The sequence below is a fragment of the Sinocyclocheilus anshuiensis genome, unplaced genomic scaffold (assembly GCF_001515605.1).
Source record: "Sinocyclocheilus anshuiensis isolate Anshui unplaced genomic scaffold, SAMN03320099.WGS_v1.1 scaffold278, whole genome shotgun sequence".
Classification (NCBI taxonomy): domain Eukaryota; kingdom Metazoa; phylum Chordata; class Actinopteri; order Cypriniformes; family Cyprinidae; genus Sinocyclocheilus; species Sinocyclocheilus anshuiensis.
The window spans coordinates 1,925,086-1,942,760 of record NW_015546072.1 but is presented as its reverse complement, the minus strand read 5'-3'; the positions used below and the strand labels follow the sequence as shown (position 1 = coordinate 1,942,760).

Genomic DNA, 17,675 nt, shown 5'->3' with positions numbered 1-17,675 from the left:
GCAGACGCTGTGTGTCCGCTCTTCCGTCCCGTATGTCTGGATCGCAGACGCGGCTCATCCCGGCGCTGCTGCCCGCTCGCCCGCTGCTCTCCCTCGGCTTGCTGCAGCTGGTTCTCGGCTGCTCCATGGTGGCGCTCTCTTTCGGGGCTCTGTCCCTTAGCAACTCGCCCCCTATTAGAAACTCCTGTCCGTTTTGGGCCGGATCTTCTGTGAGTATTATATTACTGGCCATAACCAGAGGTGCTAATGCTATTATTTTACGGTACATATGCATGCTACTCGTATTAAAATGCATGCTTGTCAGCAGTGTTGGGGGTAACTCATTACAAGTAACGCGAGTTACGTAATCAGATTACTTTTTTCAAGTAACTAGTAAAGTAACGCATGACTTTTTTAATTTACAAGAAAATATCTGAGTTACTTTTTCAAAAAAGTAACGCCAGTTACTTTGTTTTCCCATGTATTGACTGACAAGTCTCCTGTCCCCATATTGGGAGAAATCGGAAGTGCAGAGGAGTTGTGTGCGCTGTGTGAACATGATGCTACTGTAGTTCTAGACCAAATGTGAATGTGCATTAATTCATCCCACTCACAAAAAACAGATTTAGTATTCATCAAAATGAATTAAAACAGTGAAATGCAAACTCAGAATATGACGCAAACCTGCAATAATTAAATATGTTAAATAACACAAATGTATCTAATCCCATTTTATTAACCAATGTCTTTGCTGCTGACCTTTGATGATCCAGTTCAACCATACTAATAAGCAAAAATGACTTTAGATAAACTAACAGTTGTGCTTCATTGTTTTTTTATTGCTGAAGTGTGTTTCTTCTCCTGCGTTCTACTGTACAGACGTGAATTTACTTTTCCTTCAGCCTGAGAAAGATGTGAAAGGGCTTTTACATTTACTATAAATAGAACTTCTTATATTAAAAACAATCAAGCCCTGCTCATATTTAAAAAGTAACGCGAAAGTAACGCAAAAGTAATATAACGTATTACTTTCCGTAAAAAGTAACTAAGTAACGTAATTAGTTACTTTTTTTAGGGAGTAACGCAATATTGTAATGCATCACTTTTAAAAGTAACTTTCCCCAACACTGCTTGTCAGTATGCCACTGTATTAGTCTACAGCGTTTCATCGGTCCATTACAAACCAGCAGGTACAGAGGAGAAGTTTTATTGTGGTCCAGTGTGTTTCCAATGCAGTCTGATACAGAAACGTGGTGCTGCACTTTTAGTTCGGTCTATTTCAGAGTATATGAGCACACCAGACACTGTTGTTTACCAGTAATGCACTATGATAAACCATACTGATCTGTCAATATGTTGTAAATTATTAGCCAGGTTATTAGTTACACTTTTAAAAAGTACCCTGTAGTTGTTGCCCCAAGGAAATATTTCAGCTTGGTCCGTTATTTTTTACTGGTGTAGCCTAATGCCGTTAGGTTGATTTAGTCAAATAATGGTTGATTTAGTTAAATAATAATTTAACTGGAATTTGACCAGTTAATTCAGATGTTACCACATGAAGCACATATTTAGGATTAACATTTTTACAGTGAACAGTTATACATTTTTACAGTATGGTCTAAATATCCAATCTAGTAACCAGATTTCAATGAATGACAATGTCATTTTTACTTTTATCAGATTTATTAGTCAATATGACATTAATGATTATTTCGATCCTGGCACATTCACCAGACTTTTAAGCTTGTTTACATTAGCATTGATGCATTTGGCTATTATCCACAGCGAATTATATTGTTTTAACTTTTAATACCTTAAACATCTTAAGATTGTCCAGTTTCTTAAGTTTCTAGATATTTAGAAACTTCCTTAGTGCTGTGGTTGAATTTGGTCAAAGTTATCCTCAAAAGTGCAATTTATAATATTATTTCCCACATTTACATATGGTTCATATTTGTGGTCATTGGCAGGAGTTGAATGAACTGGTCAGTGAAGTCATGGCTAAGTGTGAATCTCTTTTACTGCCTAACACTCTATAGTGAGTTACTGTTTAGAAGTAAAGCTACCATACTATGCATACCTCTCGCCAAGTGCAAAACAACAGCTAGTTAACAAAATCTAATGTTTATTTATACTTTTGAAGTTGAACTCCATTACTGATGAAGAAAATCAAACACTGAAAACTCATTGAAATAATTGTGACATTTTACAGAGAAGGAAATAAAGATGTAGTAATGATGTGAAAAAAATTCACAATGTAATATTGTGAAGTTGATTACAGAATATTGTTGATTTGAATAAAATCAATGAATTTAATTACTTTTTAAAGGTTACCTCACAACACATTTTACAGTTAAGAATTTATTGAAATGCTTTAGATTGTTATGTCTGAAAAAAAAGAGCTGAACACAAGAACCCATCAGCTGGTGTAATTGACAGGAAGTGGCAGGGTTAGAGGAAATGAGAGGGAGCCGTGTATGGACAATTGTATTTGAATGAGGCTGCTGCAGACAGCTTGGCCGACAACACACTGAGTGAGATGAGTCATTAAAACAGTATTTAAAAGTGTTGAAGGCCATTTTGAGAGTGTACACCATCTGATGGGTTATGATGGGTTCATTATCAGTTAATCTGTCTGTGAGTGTTTGCCTCTTTGCTGAACGGACTGATTGTTTTCTGCAGGTCATCCTCTCTGGGATTATAGGACTAACCACATGGAAACGGCCAATGCTTCTGCTGGTATGTGTGTTTTGCCCATCTAAGACTGCTGGTCTTTGAGGCAGCAGCCTAATGTTTCTATTTTAATAAGCAGATGAGTTTATTTTTACTTGAAAATAGTTAGATGATGTTTACTACACCAAATCAGTCCTGTATTGTCCTGAACACATGTTTTCTGTGTAATCTTCTGCATATCCGTGTCCTTACAGTATGTTAAAGGGGCAGTTGTTTGGCCCTTAAACGACCTTTTAAATAGGATCTGTGTCCACCAGACATTTAGTTAAGACCTTGTTAATTAAGTCTCAAGCTGACCATCATCTTCTGCCTGTTACCATTTATATATACACAACAGTTCAAAAGTTTGGGGTCAGTAAGATTTTTTTTTTTAATAAAAATGAATATTTTTAATTCAGCAAGGATGCATTAAATTGAGCAAAAGACATTTATAATGTTAGAAAATATTTTTATTTAAAATAAATGCTCTTCTTTTGAAATCTTTATTAATATATTTTTAAATGATAATAATAAAATGTATCTTGAGCACATATTAGAATGATTTCTGAAAGATCATGTGATACTGAAGACTGAAAGGAAAATTCAGCTTTGTCATCGCAGGAATAAATTACATTTTATAATACATAGAAAATAGTGGTGTTGAATTCTAATAATATTTCACAATGTTACTGTTTTTACTGTATTTTTGATAAAATGAATGCAGCCTTGGTGAACATAAGAGACATCTCTAAAAAACATTGACAAATCTCATCGAACCCAGATTTGAGTGCTAATATTATGTTTGTCAAATAACAGGACCGACTAGTATTGATCTTGCTCTGTACCATTACCTCTTTTCATCTCATTTCTCTCACACAGGTAAATCTGTTTGTATTGCTGTCAGTGGTCTGTATCCTGCTAAACCTGGCAGGCTTCATCCTCTGCTGTCAGGGGGCTCAGCTGGTCTCCAGTACCATTAACTGCCAGCTGGTGAGGAATCTGTGCATTTGGACATGTGCTATGGTAGAGATAATAACATCAATAATGACTTGTCAGATGACTCAAGTATTGACGATTGTATTCACGAACCTAGATGCAAAATATAAACAATCACAAACTGAAGTGGGGCAAACCTTATTAATACATACGTACATTTATCTACACTACTGTACATAAAATATTAAATAACATTCATTGTAGTGTTAGAGTTAGCAAAGAATAATAAGAATATAACTACATACTTGTAAGCAACTACATAGCAACATAGAACACCCTAGCAACCTCACTGCAACACTCTGGCGAACATCCACGACTGCACTTACAAGCACTACTAAAACCTTCTTCTAGTGTGTAATTGAAACAATAACACAGGCTGATGGGCTGCTTGGTTGATGTACGTATTAGTAACACACAATGGAAAAAAGCACATCTGTACAGACCAGCTGCTTAGAGGAATGAAGTTTGTCCAAGTCAAAGAAAGCCCTGAATTTGAGAGTCAAAGCAGGTTCCAGTTTTTCTTGGATTTGATGTCGTTTTTAGGGTGCTGTCATTTCCAGTGTCTGGAGGCTGCTCTTTCATCATTTCCACTTGTCATGGAAATGTTTCTGCCATATTGTTGACCTTATATCTTTGAGCTGTTATCGCATGCAGCGCCAGACCACTGAAAAAGACAGATGTAGAAAGGTGCCTGGAAACTTCATCCTCAGTCTCGTACTTTGAATCCAGGCAGTTCTTTAAGTATTAGTAATACCATGTCATCAGATATTATTATGAAACAAACATAATAAATGTGTTTCTGTGTTTCAGAATGAGAAAGGTGATCTCTGTTACTGTTGTTCAGAGATTCCAAGCACACAGTGTCAAGGGGACAAGTTGATTGAGATCTACGCAGGTCATGCATGTGGCACAATGAGAATTCTGCTCAAGGTGTGTTCATTTTGTAATAAATAATTTTTTTCAGTTCTGAGATACATTCATATAAACCCCCACCCCAATTCAGTATTTAGGATTTTCTTCCAATATTTCTATACGCACAGATAGTATTTGACAGCGCATTTTGCAATTCAGACACTGTTCACAGTAGACCTTCAAACAAAAAAAACGTGCCGCATCCCAGACATAGATTACTTTGACATAGACACACTAATTTTGGTCGATCAGCCATTAAGTCATTAATATTTTGTGTAATTTGGACTGTTTTACGAAGCCCTTTCCATGACATGCTGGCATAACTATGTTTATTGTGGCCACGAATTAAGAATTCATTCTCTAGTTCAAGTAAATCGAGGCCATGGTTTGCTAAATCAAAACAGGATAGCGAATTAGTACAATGTGATTTAGCGAATTAAGAAGTTGTGGGAACATTTACCTGCCACCCGTATGCAGAATGCCATGACTGACCAATCGGAATAAAGTATATTATGTTAAGAGTGAGAGGAATATATTCATGCTTGACTGTGTTTTATTTACTAGCGGTAGATTTGGATGTTATGGATAGTTCTCTCTCTTTCAGAAAGTGCTGTTTGCGTTGTGTGCGCTGAATGCTTTGGCCACAGCTGTGTGTCTGGTGGCTGCTGCACTCAGATATCTCCAGATCTTCTCAACCAGACGGCCCTGCATGGTGAGAAATCATATCACGGAAAATATGGGAAGAAAATAATGTATTTTTCGATGATTTAGTTCTTGGTCAGTGTGTGGCATCGATTATAAGACTGCTTCGACATGCTGTGAGCAGCTCAGAGGTGTCTGATGTCTCTCTGCCCTGGTCAAATGCTAATAGTGATGTGATTATGATTGTCTTTGGCAGGAAGAGGCCAGGCCTGTTCCAGAGGAAGTGGAGGAGCAGACTCATCTTCCTGACCCTGACGAATTTGTCGCTCCGGCACCTCCTCCTTCATACTTCTCCACCTTCTGCTCTTACACCCCACGCCTGGCTCGCAGGTTCTATACTCGTAGTTACACAGCACACTCCAAAAAATGTTTTAGGCTACCTAAAATGTGGTATCTTCTAAATGAACTGTATATTCAAGTCAAAAATAGGATTTAATTTAGTTATTATAACTGAACCTACCTGACTGCATTGAGTTTATTTTTAAAGGCACATAATGTAATATATACTTTTTATTCCATGAATTTCAAAACTTTAAACATTAAATGAAATGTGAACATTTAAAATAATCATTAAACATCAAATATATATCATAAAAATAATTAATTATTAAAAAAAAATAAAAAAATTACAATACGCTGTTGTTCAAACGTTTGGGGGTGGCAAGATTTTTTTAATGATTAAAAAAAAAAACAGCTCACCAAGCCTCTATTTATTTGGTGCAGTAAAAACAGTAATATTGTCAAATCTTCTAAAATAACTGTTTTCTAGTTTAATATATTTTAAATGTAATTTATTCCTGTGATGGCAAAGCTGAATTTTCAGCAGCCATTGCTCCAGTCTTGAATATCACAAGATCCTTCAAAAATCATTCTAATATGCTGATTTGCGGCTCAGGAAATATTTCTTATTATTATCAATGTTTAAAACATTTGTGCTACTTTTCGAGAAAACGGATACATTTTGTCAGAATTCTTTGAATAGAAAGTTCAAAAGAACAGCGTTTATTTGGAATACAAATCTTTTGTGACATATTTTTTATGTGTCCTTACTGATCCAAGTATTGATTTATTTCATTCATTCATTCAAAAATAATAATAATAAATCAATCAATAAATAAATTTAAAAACTTACTGACACCAAACCTTTAAATGATAGTGTGTGTATATATATATATAAGCTAGGTTTCTGTTCAATTCCAAATCGTAAGGTTTTAAGGTAACATGTACATATTAAAGGTATTTTAAGGTAACATGCATATTTGTGATTAAAATCTGTTCAGCATTTCATGATCTGTAGCTTGCTTAAGTGTGTCTCACTCTCTCACACACACAAACCTGCACTCTGACCTTGAACTCTTAACCAAAAATACAGCAGGATTTAGCAGATTTGTGGGTGGGTGGCTCAGTGTTTGGCAGGCAACCAAAATGTTTTGGCAACGTAAAACAGGATTGAAGTTTGTGTGTGGGAAAGCATGATATGCTCCCGTTTCATTGGATGTTCTGATCAAACACTAATGGGTTTGTCTAGAAGCAGCTGTTTACTGTCATTATATCTTCTCGTGGGTTGTTTACAATGTAAATGTGTGTGTTTTGGCAGGATGTTTGGTGATGGTATGATTCCTCTTCCTCATATATATGGTGCCAGAATTAAAGGAGTGGAGGTCTTCTGTCCTCTAGACCCTCCTCCACCTTATGAAGCTGTTGCATCAAACCCAGCAGCACAGGTACTGATTTATACAGTTATTATATGCCATCTATATGCTATCGCATAATCATCTCTGTGATGAAAATCAAAAGGCAGTTCGCATTTACAGTATTTATTCCTGATAGCATTTCAGCTCTGTTTGTAAATTAGACCTCGTATCAGCAAACATGGCTCTGTATTCTGGTCTACCAGGCTTACACTGGCAACAGCTCAATCAAATAAAGTCCTTGTCCGCTCACTGACCCTCTGTATTTATATCAGGCCCAGAATACGGAGGTGCAAATGACCGATCTGACTGAGGTCCTGACAGAGAGTGCAGAGGCAGAGACGCCCAGTGATGGTATGAACCGCTTGTATTCTTATGTATAGGCCTGTGGAGAGGAGCAGTATTGATAAACATTGACATTTCACACTGACAATTGTTTTTGCACATTAAACCGGGACAGGAGAAAGTATTTTAGAACAAAAGTAGAAAACAAGCTAATAGAAAATTCCCATAGGAAAATCTGGAATTAGAAAATGGAGCTGCCACATGAAATGTGTCATTGACACGGCTTAAATGAACCTAGTGCCTTTGGTACTCTATATTTAATCAGGGGTGCTTACAGCATTTCACAGTACCCATCCAAAATGATGTCATCTGTGTATTAAAAGACATGTATTTTAGTGGTGTGTCAGTTGTATCTCCAGTGCTCTTCTGTGAGGGATTTATTTTTCTTTTTATAGCTGTCTGTATCCTTCAACACTTTCAAAGATAGCACAGTCCTGCAGGTTTTTAATGATCTTTCACAAGTCACAATATAGCGGCCAGTTTTGCATTCTTCTAATTTCATGCATTTTTTTTCATTATCAGTTATATTATCAGCATAACAATTTAAAATGTTGAATTGAAAAATGATGCTTTAATGAAATCAGAACTTTGAACTGCATGAACTCCACAAGTTTGTGTCAAACCTGATGTTCATGCAACCTTTGCTTCATTTTAGATTTTTAAAAAATCTGATAACTTGGTCATTTCCAGGTATAAATCCTACATTTTTAATGTGTAAACAACTGTTCAGAAGTATGGAGTCAGTAATGTACATGTTTTAAAGAAATGTATATTTTATTCAGCAAAGATGCAATAGATGGACCAAAAGTGACAGTAAAAATATTTATAATATTCCAAAAGATTTTTATTTTAAATAAATGCTTTACTTTGGAGTACACAAAAAAGTACTTTGGTTCCACAAAAATATCAAGGAGTACAACTATTTTCAACACTGATAAGAAATATTACTTGTTACCAAATTAGCATACTGTATGTGACCTTGGACCACAAAACCAGGCATAAGGGTCCATTTTTTGAAATTGAGATGTATGCATCATCTGAACGCTGATGTATGGTTTGTTAGGATAGGACAATATTTGGCCAAGATAAAACTATTTGAAAATCTGGAATCTGAGGGTGCAAAAAATGTAAAATATTGAGAAAAATCGCCTTTAAAGCTGTCCAAATGAAGTTCTTGGCAATGCATAATACTAATCAAAAATTAAGTTTTGATATATGTACAGTAGGAAATTTACAAAATATCTTCATGGAACATGATCTTTACTTAATATCCTAATGATTTTTGGCATAAAAGAAAAATCAATAATTTTGACCCATACAGTGTTTTGTTGGCTATTGCTACAAATATACCCGTGATACTTATGACTGGTTTTGTGGTCCAGGGTCACATATATGAATGATTTTTGAAGGATCGTGTGACACTGAAGACTGGAGTAATGAGTGCTGAAAATTCAGCTTTGCCGTCACAGAAATTAATTGCATTTTTAAATATATTACAATAGAAAACAATTATTTTAATTTGTAATAATATTTCACAATATTACTGTTTTACTGTATTTTCAATTAAAAAATGCAGACTTTGTAAGCATAAGAGACTTCTTTTAAAAACATTAAAGCATCATACTGACTCCAAATGGTAGTACATATAGACATAAATATATATTGTTCGTTATGAAGTAACATGACATAACATCTCTTAATTTAGACAGCACATTTGTTAAGATGTTTCTGACTCTTGTTGACTATATAGACTAGGCTTGTTTTGGCCAGATTCCTCTTATGACCAATTTTACCTTGCAGTTGCTGACAGGACAGAAATGAATAGACAGAAATAGAAAATAAACTTCAGTACAAAAAAGTATTTTTACACTGTTCTTAACCCTGTCGTTCTAAACCTCTTTTTACTCGGGTTTATGAAGTCCTGCTCTGGAGATGTGGTGTTAGAATGTTATGCCTAGATGTTTAGCGACAGACAACCAGTCGTGTGCCTCATATTCACATGCTTTGGGCAGTCACGCAAACGCGGCACATTGTATAAACAGTCGCTTCAGCGTTTGGGGGAAAAATGTCAAATGGTGACAGAAAACACATGAATTGGATTGAACAAGAGACTGTTTTATTCTTACCTTTTTATTCTTACCTTATTAATATTCTTACCAGGAAAGTCCAAATCAAGTTCAGGAAATACTTGATAGTACAGTCAGCAGCAGGCGTGCTGCTAGGGATTCTGGGGCCCTTGTACAGCTCATTGCTTGGGGTCCCTCTCTGTTGAGATTATTGACAGTGCAAGCAGTGTGAAACAAGAAGCAAGATTCCGTTTACCCGGAATATTAGTATGACCCAGGGTTAACTCATTCAAAGTGTGAAAAGCCCTGAAAGGTTAACATGTTTTTGCCGTTTGTTTGCATGTTTTATTCAGACAGGTGCCGTCAGACGGCCATATTGAGCCCCACACCCCCGGCACAGTCCAGACAGCCTCACAGTGCAGTCTCCTCCAGCAGAAAAGCTCACAGACCTCGCCTCCGCAGGTCCAACAGCGACCCCGTCCTGCTAGACCTGACCGCCAAAGGTAGAGGAGGAATTCTCAAATGGTCTGTTATGTCAGTTGCGGCAATCTACAGTTAGATGCTTTTGTATTATGACCCCTAAACTGTACAGTTAGGTCCATATATATTTGGACACTGACACAATTTTCATAATTTCGACTCTGTATGCCACCAGAATAGAATTAAAATGAAACAATCATGGTGAAATTGAAGTGCAGACTATAAGCTTTAATCGTTTAGAATCCTTTGCAGGCAATGACTGCCTTAAGTCTGGAACTCAGACATCACCAGAGACTGGGTTTCGGGTTGAGATCAGGAGATTGACTTGGCCACTGCAGAATATTCCACTTTTTTTACCTTCAAAAACTCCTGGGTTGCTTTTGCCGTATGTTTTGGGTCATTGTGCACTTGTACTATGAAGCGCCGCCCAATCAGCTTTGCTGCATTTGACAGAATCTGGGCAGACAGTATGTCCCTATACACTTCAGAATTCTTCCGGCTGCTTCTGTCTTCTGTCACGTCACTAAACAGCAGTAACCCAGTGCCACTGGAAGCCATGCACGCTCATGCTATCGCACTGCTCCATCTGCTTTCACAGATGATGATGTTTGCTTTGGATCATGAGCTGTTCCAAGCCTTCTATATACTTTTTTCCTCTCATCATTCTGGTACAGCTTGATCTTAATATCAGCCGCCCAAAGAATGCTTTTCCAGAACTGGTCAGGCTTTATCCAAGTCTAAGTCTAAGTCAAATCTGGCTTTGTTTTCACCGTGTGGTGAATCCTCTGTATTTGCTCTGGTGAAGTCTTCTCTTGATTGTAGACTTTGACAGTGACACGTCTTCCTCCTGGAGAGTGTTCTTCTCTTGGCTGGATGTTGTGAAAGGGGTTTTCTTTACCGTGGAGAGGATTCTCTGATCATCCACCACTGTTGTCCTCCGTGGACGTCCAGGTCTTTTTATGTTGCTGAGCTCACCAGTGCGTTCTTTTTTCTCAGAATGAACCAAACTGTTGATTTGGCCACTTCTAATGTTCTAATGTAATGGATTTATTTTGTTTCTGAAGCCTAACAACTGTCTGTTTCTCTTGTATGGAGAGCTCCTTTGACTGCATGATGTGGGTTCAGAGCAACAGCTTCCAAATGCAAATGGTACACTTAGAATCAACTCCAGAACTTTTACCTGCTTAATTGATGTATGTAATAACAAAGGAATAGCCCACATCTGTCCATGAAACAGCTTTTGAGTCAACTATCCAATTACTTATGGTCTCTTGAAAAAGGGGGTGGTACATATTAAAGAGCTGTAATTCCTTAACCTTTCCTCCAATTTTGATGTGAATACCCTCAAATTAATAATCAGAGTGTGCACTTTAAGCCCATATTCATTAAATAACTGTCACTTGAATATGTTTTGGTCAGCAGCTAAAATAATAAAAATTGTCCAAATACTGTATATATGGACCTAACTGTATATTGATTGTCACAGACAACCAATGAGATTAAATTGGACTTTCAGAGGATATAGTCAGATTTGGCTCATTTCAAGCCTAAATGGATATAAAATGAATGAGGTTTCTATAAAAGGTCAAAGCACAGGCACTGACACAGTTCTTTATAATTAGTTTATGAACACTGGCTTCTCTCTGATGACAGATGGAGGTATCTTTTTACTTGGTGTGTGTGTCCAGATCAGAGGACTTGGTCTGATACTTATAGAGAAGATATAGCCAGTGTCAGTGGTTACTTTAAGCCCATTTTAAATATAGGACTCTCTGTCTCTGTGTTGCTGATGGGGGTCAGCAGAATTCAAATTCAGTCATCATTTACTCACCCTAATTTAATTCCAAACATCTAATGTATGACATTTTATCCTTCTGTGGAACATAAAAGAAGATAAGAAGTGATTTTTTTTTTGGTCCAAACAATGAATGTCGTTGGTAACCAACATTCTTCAAAATATCATCTTTTGTGCAGAAAAAAGTAATTCAAGTTTGGAATGACATGATGGTGAGTAACGGTTCATGAAGTGTTTATGCTTTGTGACTTCTTATCTGTCTTCATAATCATAATAAAACAGTGGTCTTGGTTGTTACACTGAATTATTAGGATTGTTTTGTTTATTAACTTGGTTGAATAGAGCAGTTCAGTTTGTAGTCCTAAAACCTAGAAGAGAATTAGGATTTTTGAGCCATGGGCTCCCTCAGTAATTTCAAATGTGTTTTTGGAATAACAGATTATTATTTATTGGTTTTATGAGTACAGTATGGCTTGTGGTTACTGAAAATTACTTTTTGTCACAGTTTTACTTTTTGAAAATACTAAAATTACGTATTGTCACAGCTCAGATGTGAATATTGATGTCTGTGGTTTTCTGGAAAAATGGATTTGAAATATGGTTTAATGTTTGAAAATGAATGAAGACAGCAATAAATATTAATATTGTAATTATTATATTTCTTAAACACTTGATTGTATTATTTTACAGTGAAATTTTACAATAGTAATTATTATTATTATTAATATATAATCAATCACTAACATTTTGGCCAAATTGTGCAGCCCTACAAACATTCACAACCATAATCACAAATTTGATCAGAAAATGATCCCCCCCCCCACAAGATTGTATTATATCTTAAATTCTCAATTTTTATTATTTTTACAGTGAAGTATTACTTAATATTTCTTATCTTGTTTATTTTTATTCAGTAATAATAATTATAACAATTGTTGATGTTGTTGTTGTTGTTGTAGTCATATATATAATTATTATTATAGTTACAATTATTGTGCAGCCCGACAAACAAGCACAGCAGTTTTTTTTCTTAAATTAATTTTAAATTGCAATTACAATTTTTATTAGAAAATCTCCAAATTGTGTAGCCCCACTTCATGTAGCCCCATGTATTTGTCATCTCTAGTGAGTGTACATTATTTGACAAATATTTGTCAAAATCATAGTGAGCTATGTCTCATCGGTTTCTCTGCCTCTTTCAGTAATGAGTTGTGAAGCAGCTACACAGACAGAATTAGGTCCTGGTTCGGCTCCTGCTCCAGGCTCAGTGACTGTAACGGAGCATGGGACGGTTACACTACGACAGGGCCATGGCAAACGCAAGCCTCGTCCCAACTCTATGGTGGACTACCAGAGCTATAGAGACACAAAACTGCTGGTGGCCCGTTTTCTGGAGCAGTCCTCCTGCAGCTTGACCCCTGAGGTACAGGAGCTGGTCAACAGCATCAAAACCGTGCTGCGCTCTGATGAGGAGCACATGGAGGAGGCCGTTCGCTGCGCCAGCTTCATTGACCAGGCAAGACACATGGCATGAAAACACGTCACGTTACGTAGGACTCAAAGCACTTGCTCTGATACATGGAGCTTTGGTGCTCAAGGGGGTGAATTGAGTTTGAATCCAGCATGTTTTTTGTTGAGTATCATATGTGACCCTGGACCACAAAACCAGTCATAAGGGTCAGTTTTTCGAAATTGAGATTTATACATCATCTGAAAGCTGAATAAATAAGCTTTTTAAATAAGGTTTGTTAGAATAGGACAATATCTGGCCGAGATACAACTATTTGAAAATCTGGAATCTGAGGGTGCAAAAAAATCCAAATACTGAGAAAATCACCTTTAAAGTTGTCCAAATGAAGTTCTTAGCAATGCATATTACTAATCAAAAATTAAGTTTTAATATATTTACAGTAGGAAATTTACAAAATATCTTCATGGAACATGATCTTTACTTAATATCCTAATGATATTTTGGCATAAAAGAAAAATGTATCATTTTGACCCATACAATGTATTTTTGGCTATTGCTACAAATATACCCGTGATACTTATGACTGGTTTTGTGGTCCAGGGTCACATATTATATACACCAGGCTGTTATGGCTTATATACAGTATGATATAAGACAATATGGATCTCATACTCGAGGAGGAAAAAAAGACCCAAACTGAGTAAAAATATGCAATTTGGTCCAGTTGCTGATATTTATATATAAAAAAAGTAAGATGAAATACTTTTAGCTTGTAATGTTAATCACTTTAAAACGATATAGCAGACTATTCGCATAAAATGCATAGAAATATTAGCTGCCACTCTGTATCTCCCAATAATATGTCTTAGTAAGATAATATTTAAATGCTTATTTACATATAGCAAAATGCAATGCAGTACAGTGATGGAGAGATGTCCAAATAAACATTCCTCAAAAGCCTGATGTGTGGACATTTTTAGCTAATTTTTCTAAAAAAAAAATCAAGTTGCTAAGTTGCTACAGCCCAGTAAGTGCTCATCCTGAAGAATTACCTACAGTATTAAAACCGTTCTTAAATTTACTTCATAAAAATCTGTAAATATTTCACAGCTCAAAGGCAAGTGTACCATGACTTGAAGATGGACATTTTTACAATAATACTGAAAGGCCGTGTACTTTCTAGTATAAAATATCAATCAGAAAACAGAAGACGTGTAGTAGATTATGTACAAGTTTTTTGTGCAAAACATTTTTGATAATTTAGAGGCCATAGAAATGTACATATCACCTATGATGCAGATGCTATAGGCTGTTGGGTTACTGTTTGTCGGGTTACTGTAAGGTTAAAGGAGTAGTTCACCCAAAAATGAAAAATTTGTCATAATTTTATCACACTCAAGTCGTTCCAAACCTGTATAAGTTTCTTTCTTATGTTGAACACAAAAGAAGATATTTTGAAGAATATTGAAGAACCAAACAGTTGTTGGTCCCCACTGACTTCATTAGTAGGGACAGAAATACGATGGAAGTCAATGTGGACCAACAAATCTTTGATTACCAGCATTCTTCAAAATGTCTTCTTTTATGTTCAACATAAGAAAGAAACTCATACAGGTTTGGAACGACACGAGAGTGAGTAAATATTGACTAAATGTTCACTATCACTTTAATATCCTGTTTGTCCATTTTTGTTCCAGTGTTTTCCTAACAGGCATGGCCGGACTTACCATTGGGCTTGAGTGGGCTGCAGCCCGTCTCCGAACAACAGTGTTTTGTTCCTCAGTGTTACACAGACCAGCAAATGATTCAATCAGGCTATAAGTACAGTCGTTTGCAAAGTTAAATGAATCAGCTTTTTCAACTCACTCATGAAGACAGTCACTTGCTGCCACCTACTGGCGGTTGTAGTTTCATATTTTAAAAAGTAGCTTATTTCATTTTTGCAATCATTTAATATTTCTACATTAAAATGTTATATTTAAACTTAACATTATGCACAATCCATCTATGAATTTTGTTGATAGTGATTTCATTTGATTGTTAATAGCCAGCATGCCTTTTTATTCGATTGAATTTATTGATTAATTCAGGGTTTTGATCTCTCAACTGGGAGAACACATCCTGTTTATTATATTATAATGAATATTTAATATTACATTTAAACTTTGACTATAGCCTAGACATGTTGCATATTAATTGTACTATTTATGAACCTCAAAGCATATGTTTGTGTATTTTGTGTTACTCCATAATGATGTTCTATTTGAGGGCATTTTTAGTGTAGGTATAGGGCCCAAACATAACCTCAAGCCCAGGGGCCCCCGCCCCCCTAAGTCCTGCCCTGCTGACAGGTCATTTTCATTCATGTTTGCAGGCCATTACAGTTTCAGAGGTTGCACCAGCACAGTCCACCCTCCGTAGGCAGACACAGATGGAGCTGCCGCTGCGCAAGCGTCCGGGCATCCTTCACCTGCGCAGCTGTGGCGACCTCAGCTCCTTCACATGGGCACAGCTGCAGGCCGGGCCGGAGCACAGGACAGGTTCCCATTCTGGAACTAACTCCAGAATGGGTTCTCGGGCTGGATCCCGTCGCATGGGACAGGAGCGTCCACACAGCCTTATAGGAGTCTTCCGAGAAACTGTCATCTGAGTGACGTCTCAAACTGACTGTTAACCGAGGAAATAGACTGTTTCAGCTGAAGGTTATAGTGAACATCACAACATGAAGGAAGCTAAGCTTTGTATAAAGTACAGATGAGTACAGATCACTTCGTTTTTAAAACATCTGTTTTTGTTGTCAGTGTGTGTACTGAATATTATTCATTTTTAACTTTTTCAGTTGGAGCTGTTGGGATTTACTGATGTTTCTTTTTCTTTTTTCACATTATGCATTATGATAAAACACTGGAGAAAAAAAACTGTTTATTTACCAAATTTCCTTATTTAAAAATGATTTGATTATACAAATTGACTACATGAAAAATACAATATTAACAATCATTATATTAAGAAAAACATGCTAATGTATGGCTTTATTTATCTTATGTGATGTGGAGAATTACTCAATGCTGATTAAATCAGCATATTGTGAAGAGGATGAATATGTGACTTTTTTAGTTTTATTTGACCATTCTGAACAAATGTATTATTTCTACCAAGATGTCCTTCAGAGATGTATGGTGCATTATTACTGAATTTGAGGAGGCTCATCTGCATTGTATGGGTGAAACCTACCATCCATATTTCTCCAAGATTAAATATGATCTTTAAAGCATCTGTCTGTTGTCTGGGACTTTTATTCAATCAATAGTGACATTTTGACAGTGTAGGATGAACAGTTGTTAACAAAACCTTTAATGAAAAACTACCTTTCAAATACTTGGGCTAATTTTTTAAAATAAATTAATATTTTTATTCAGTGAGGCTGCATTAGGTTGAATTAATACATTTTTATTTATCAAATAATTCAACTGTTTTCAACATTGATAATAATAGGTGATGTTTCTAGAGCACCAAATCAGCATATTAGAATGATTTCTGAAGGATCATGTGACACTGACGACTGGAGTAATGACAGCTGAGAATTCAGCTTGGCCATCACTGGAATACATTACATTTTAAACTATATTAAAATAGAAAATAGTTATTTTAAATAGTAACAACATTTCACAAATTTTTTTCTGTATTTCTGATCAGAAGAGACTTCTTTCAAATACATCAAATCAAGAGATTAAAGAGACATTCTGGTTGTATCCGCTCTCAGTAGTTTGTTTAATGTTGTAAATACTGTTACAAACATTCCTGCTATGGTAAAGGAATATGTCTAAATAGTTCAATCACAGAAAAGCTAGCAAATAAATAAACATTGCTGTTTCTTTACAGAAAGTGTGTTTTTACTTTTAGACATTGACAAACATATAATTGTAATTACATTCAGAGCAAGTGCATTAAGTACTAATCAAACCCACAGTTTCTTTCCTACTTCAGTACAAACCACATACACCACTGAGGCCTTGTATTCTACAGTCTTGAGGTGAGAATCTGTTGAACCCGTCCTATACTCTGCACATCCTGCGTTACATATGTACATTGATATTTCATTCCTGGTGTCATTTCAATATCACATTAAGCCAGTAGTTTTGTTTCTCCAATATTAAATATTTCAATCCATGACTTTTTAAAGCTCCCACATTATTGTGAACCGGATACAGCATGTCCTGTACTGTATAGTGCAGAAGTCTGGGACACTGAAGGTAAATTGAGGTTGAGGGTTACAGCGCAAAAACGTAACGGTCTTAACCAGTTAAGCTGACTAGCAGAGTTTAATCTAGGTCGCTCTTTCGTTTCAGTATAAAAATGTGCAATATCTTTTACAATAAATAGTTCCATGGTGGCAGCGGACCACATACATTATGGCGAAAATTATGGTGTTATTCAGCCCGCGGACATCAATCATGATCTGATGCCCCTTAAAGTAATATTTGGCCCCAAAAATGAAAAAAAAAAATGCTGAAAATGTACTCGCC

At 36.1% G+C, this 17,675-nt stretch overlaps 1 protein-coding gene across 1 annotated transcript in view; it reads left to right on the top strand.

Moving 5' to 3' along the window:
- The window catches only part of LOC107699742 (protein FAM189A2-like), a 17,031-nt gene extending 978 nt beyond the window's left edge, over nt 1–16,053 (top strand). Inside the window, exons 2-11 of the mRNA XM_016501091.1 lie at nt 2,662–2,718; nt 3,571–3,681; nt 4,498–4,617; nt 5,204–5,311; nt 5,498–5,631; nt 6,899–7,025; nt 7,268–7,346; nt 9,757–9,906; nt 12,881–13,194; nt 15,524–16,053. Of these exons, the coding sequence (XP_016356577.1) occupies nt 2,662–2,718; nt 3,571–3,681; nt 4,498–4,617; nt 5,204–5,311; nt 5,498–5,631; nt 6,899–7,025; nt 7,268–7,346; nt 9,757–9,906; nt 12,881–13,194; nt 15,524–15,799 (1,476 nt within the window). The 3' untranslated portion in view covers nt 15,800–16,053. The remainder of the gene's footprint in view (nt 1–2,661; nt 2,719–3,570; nt 3,682–4,497; nt 4,618–5,203; nt 5,312–5,497; nt 5,632–6,898; nt 7,026–7,267; nt 7,347–9,756; nt 9,907–12,880; nt 13,195–15,523) is intronic.
- Nucleotides 16,054–17,675: the final 1,622 nt, after the last annotated feature.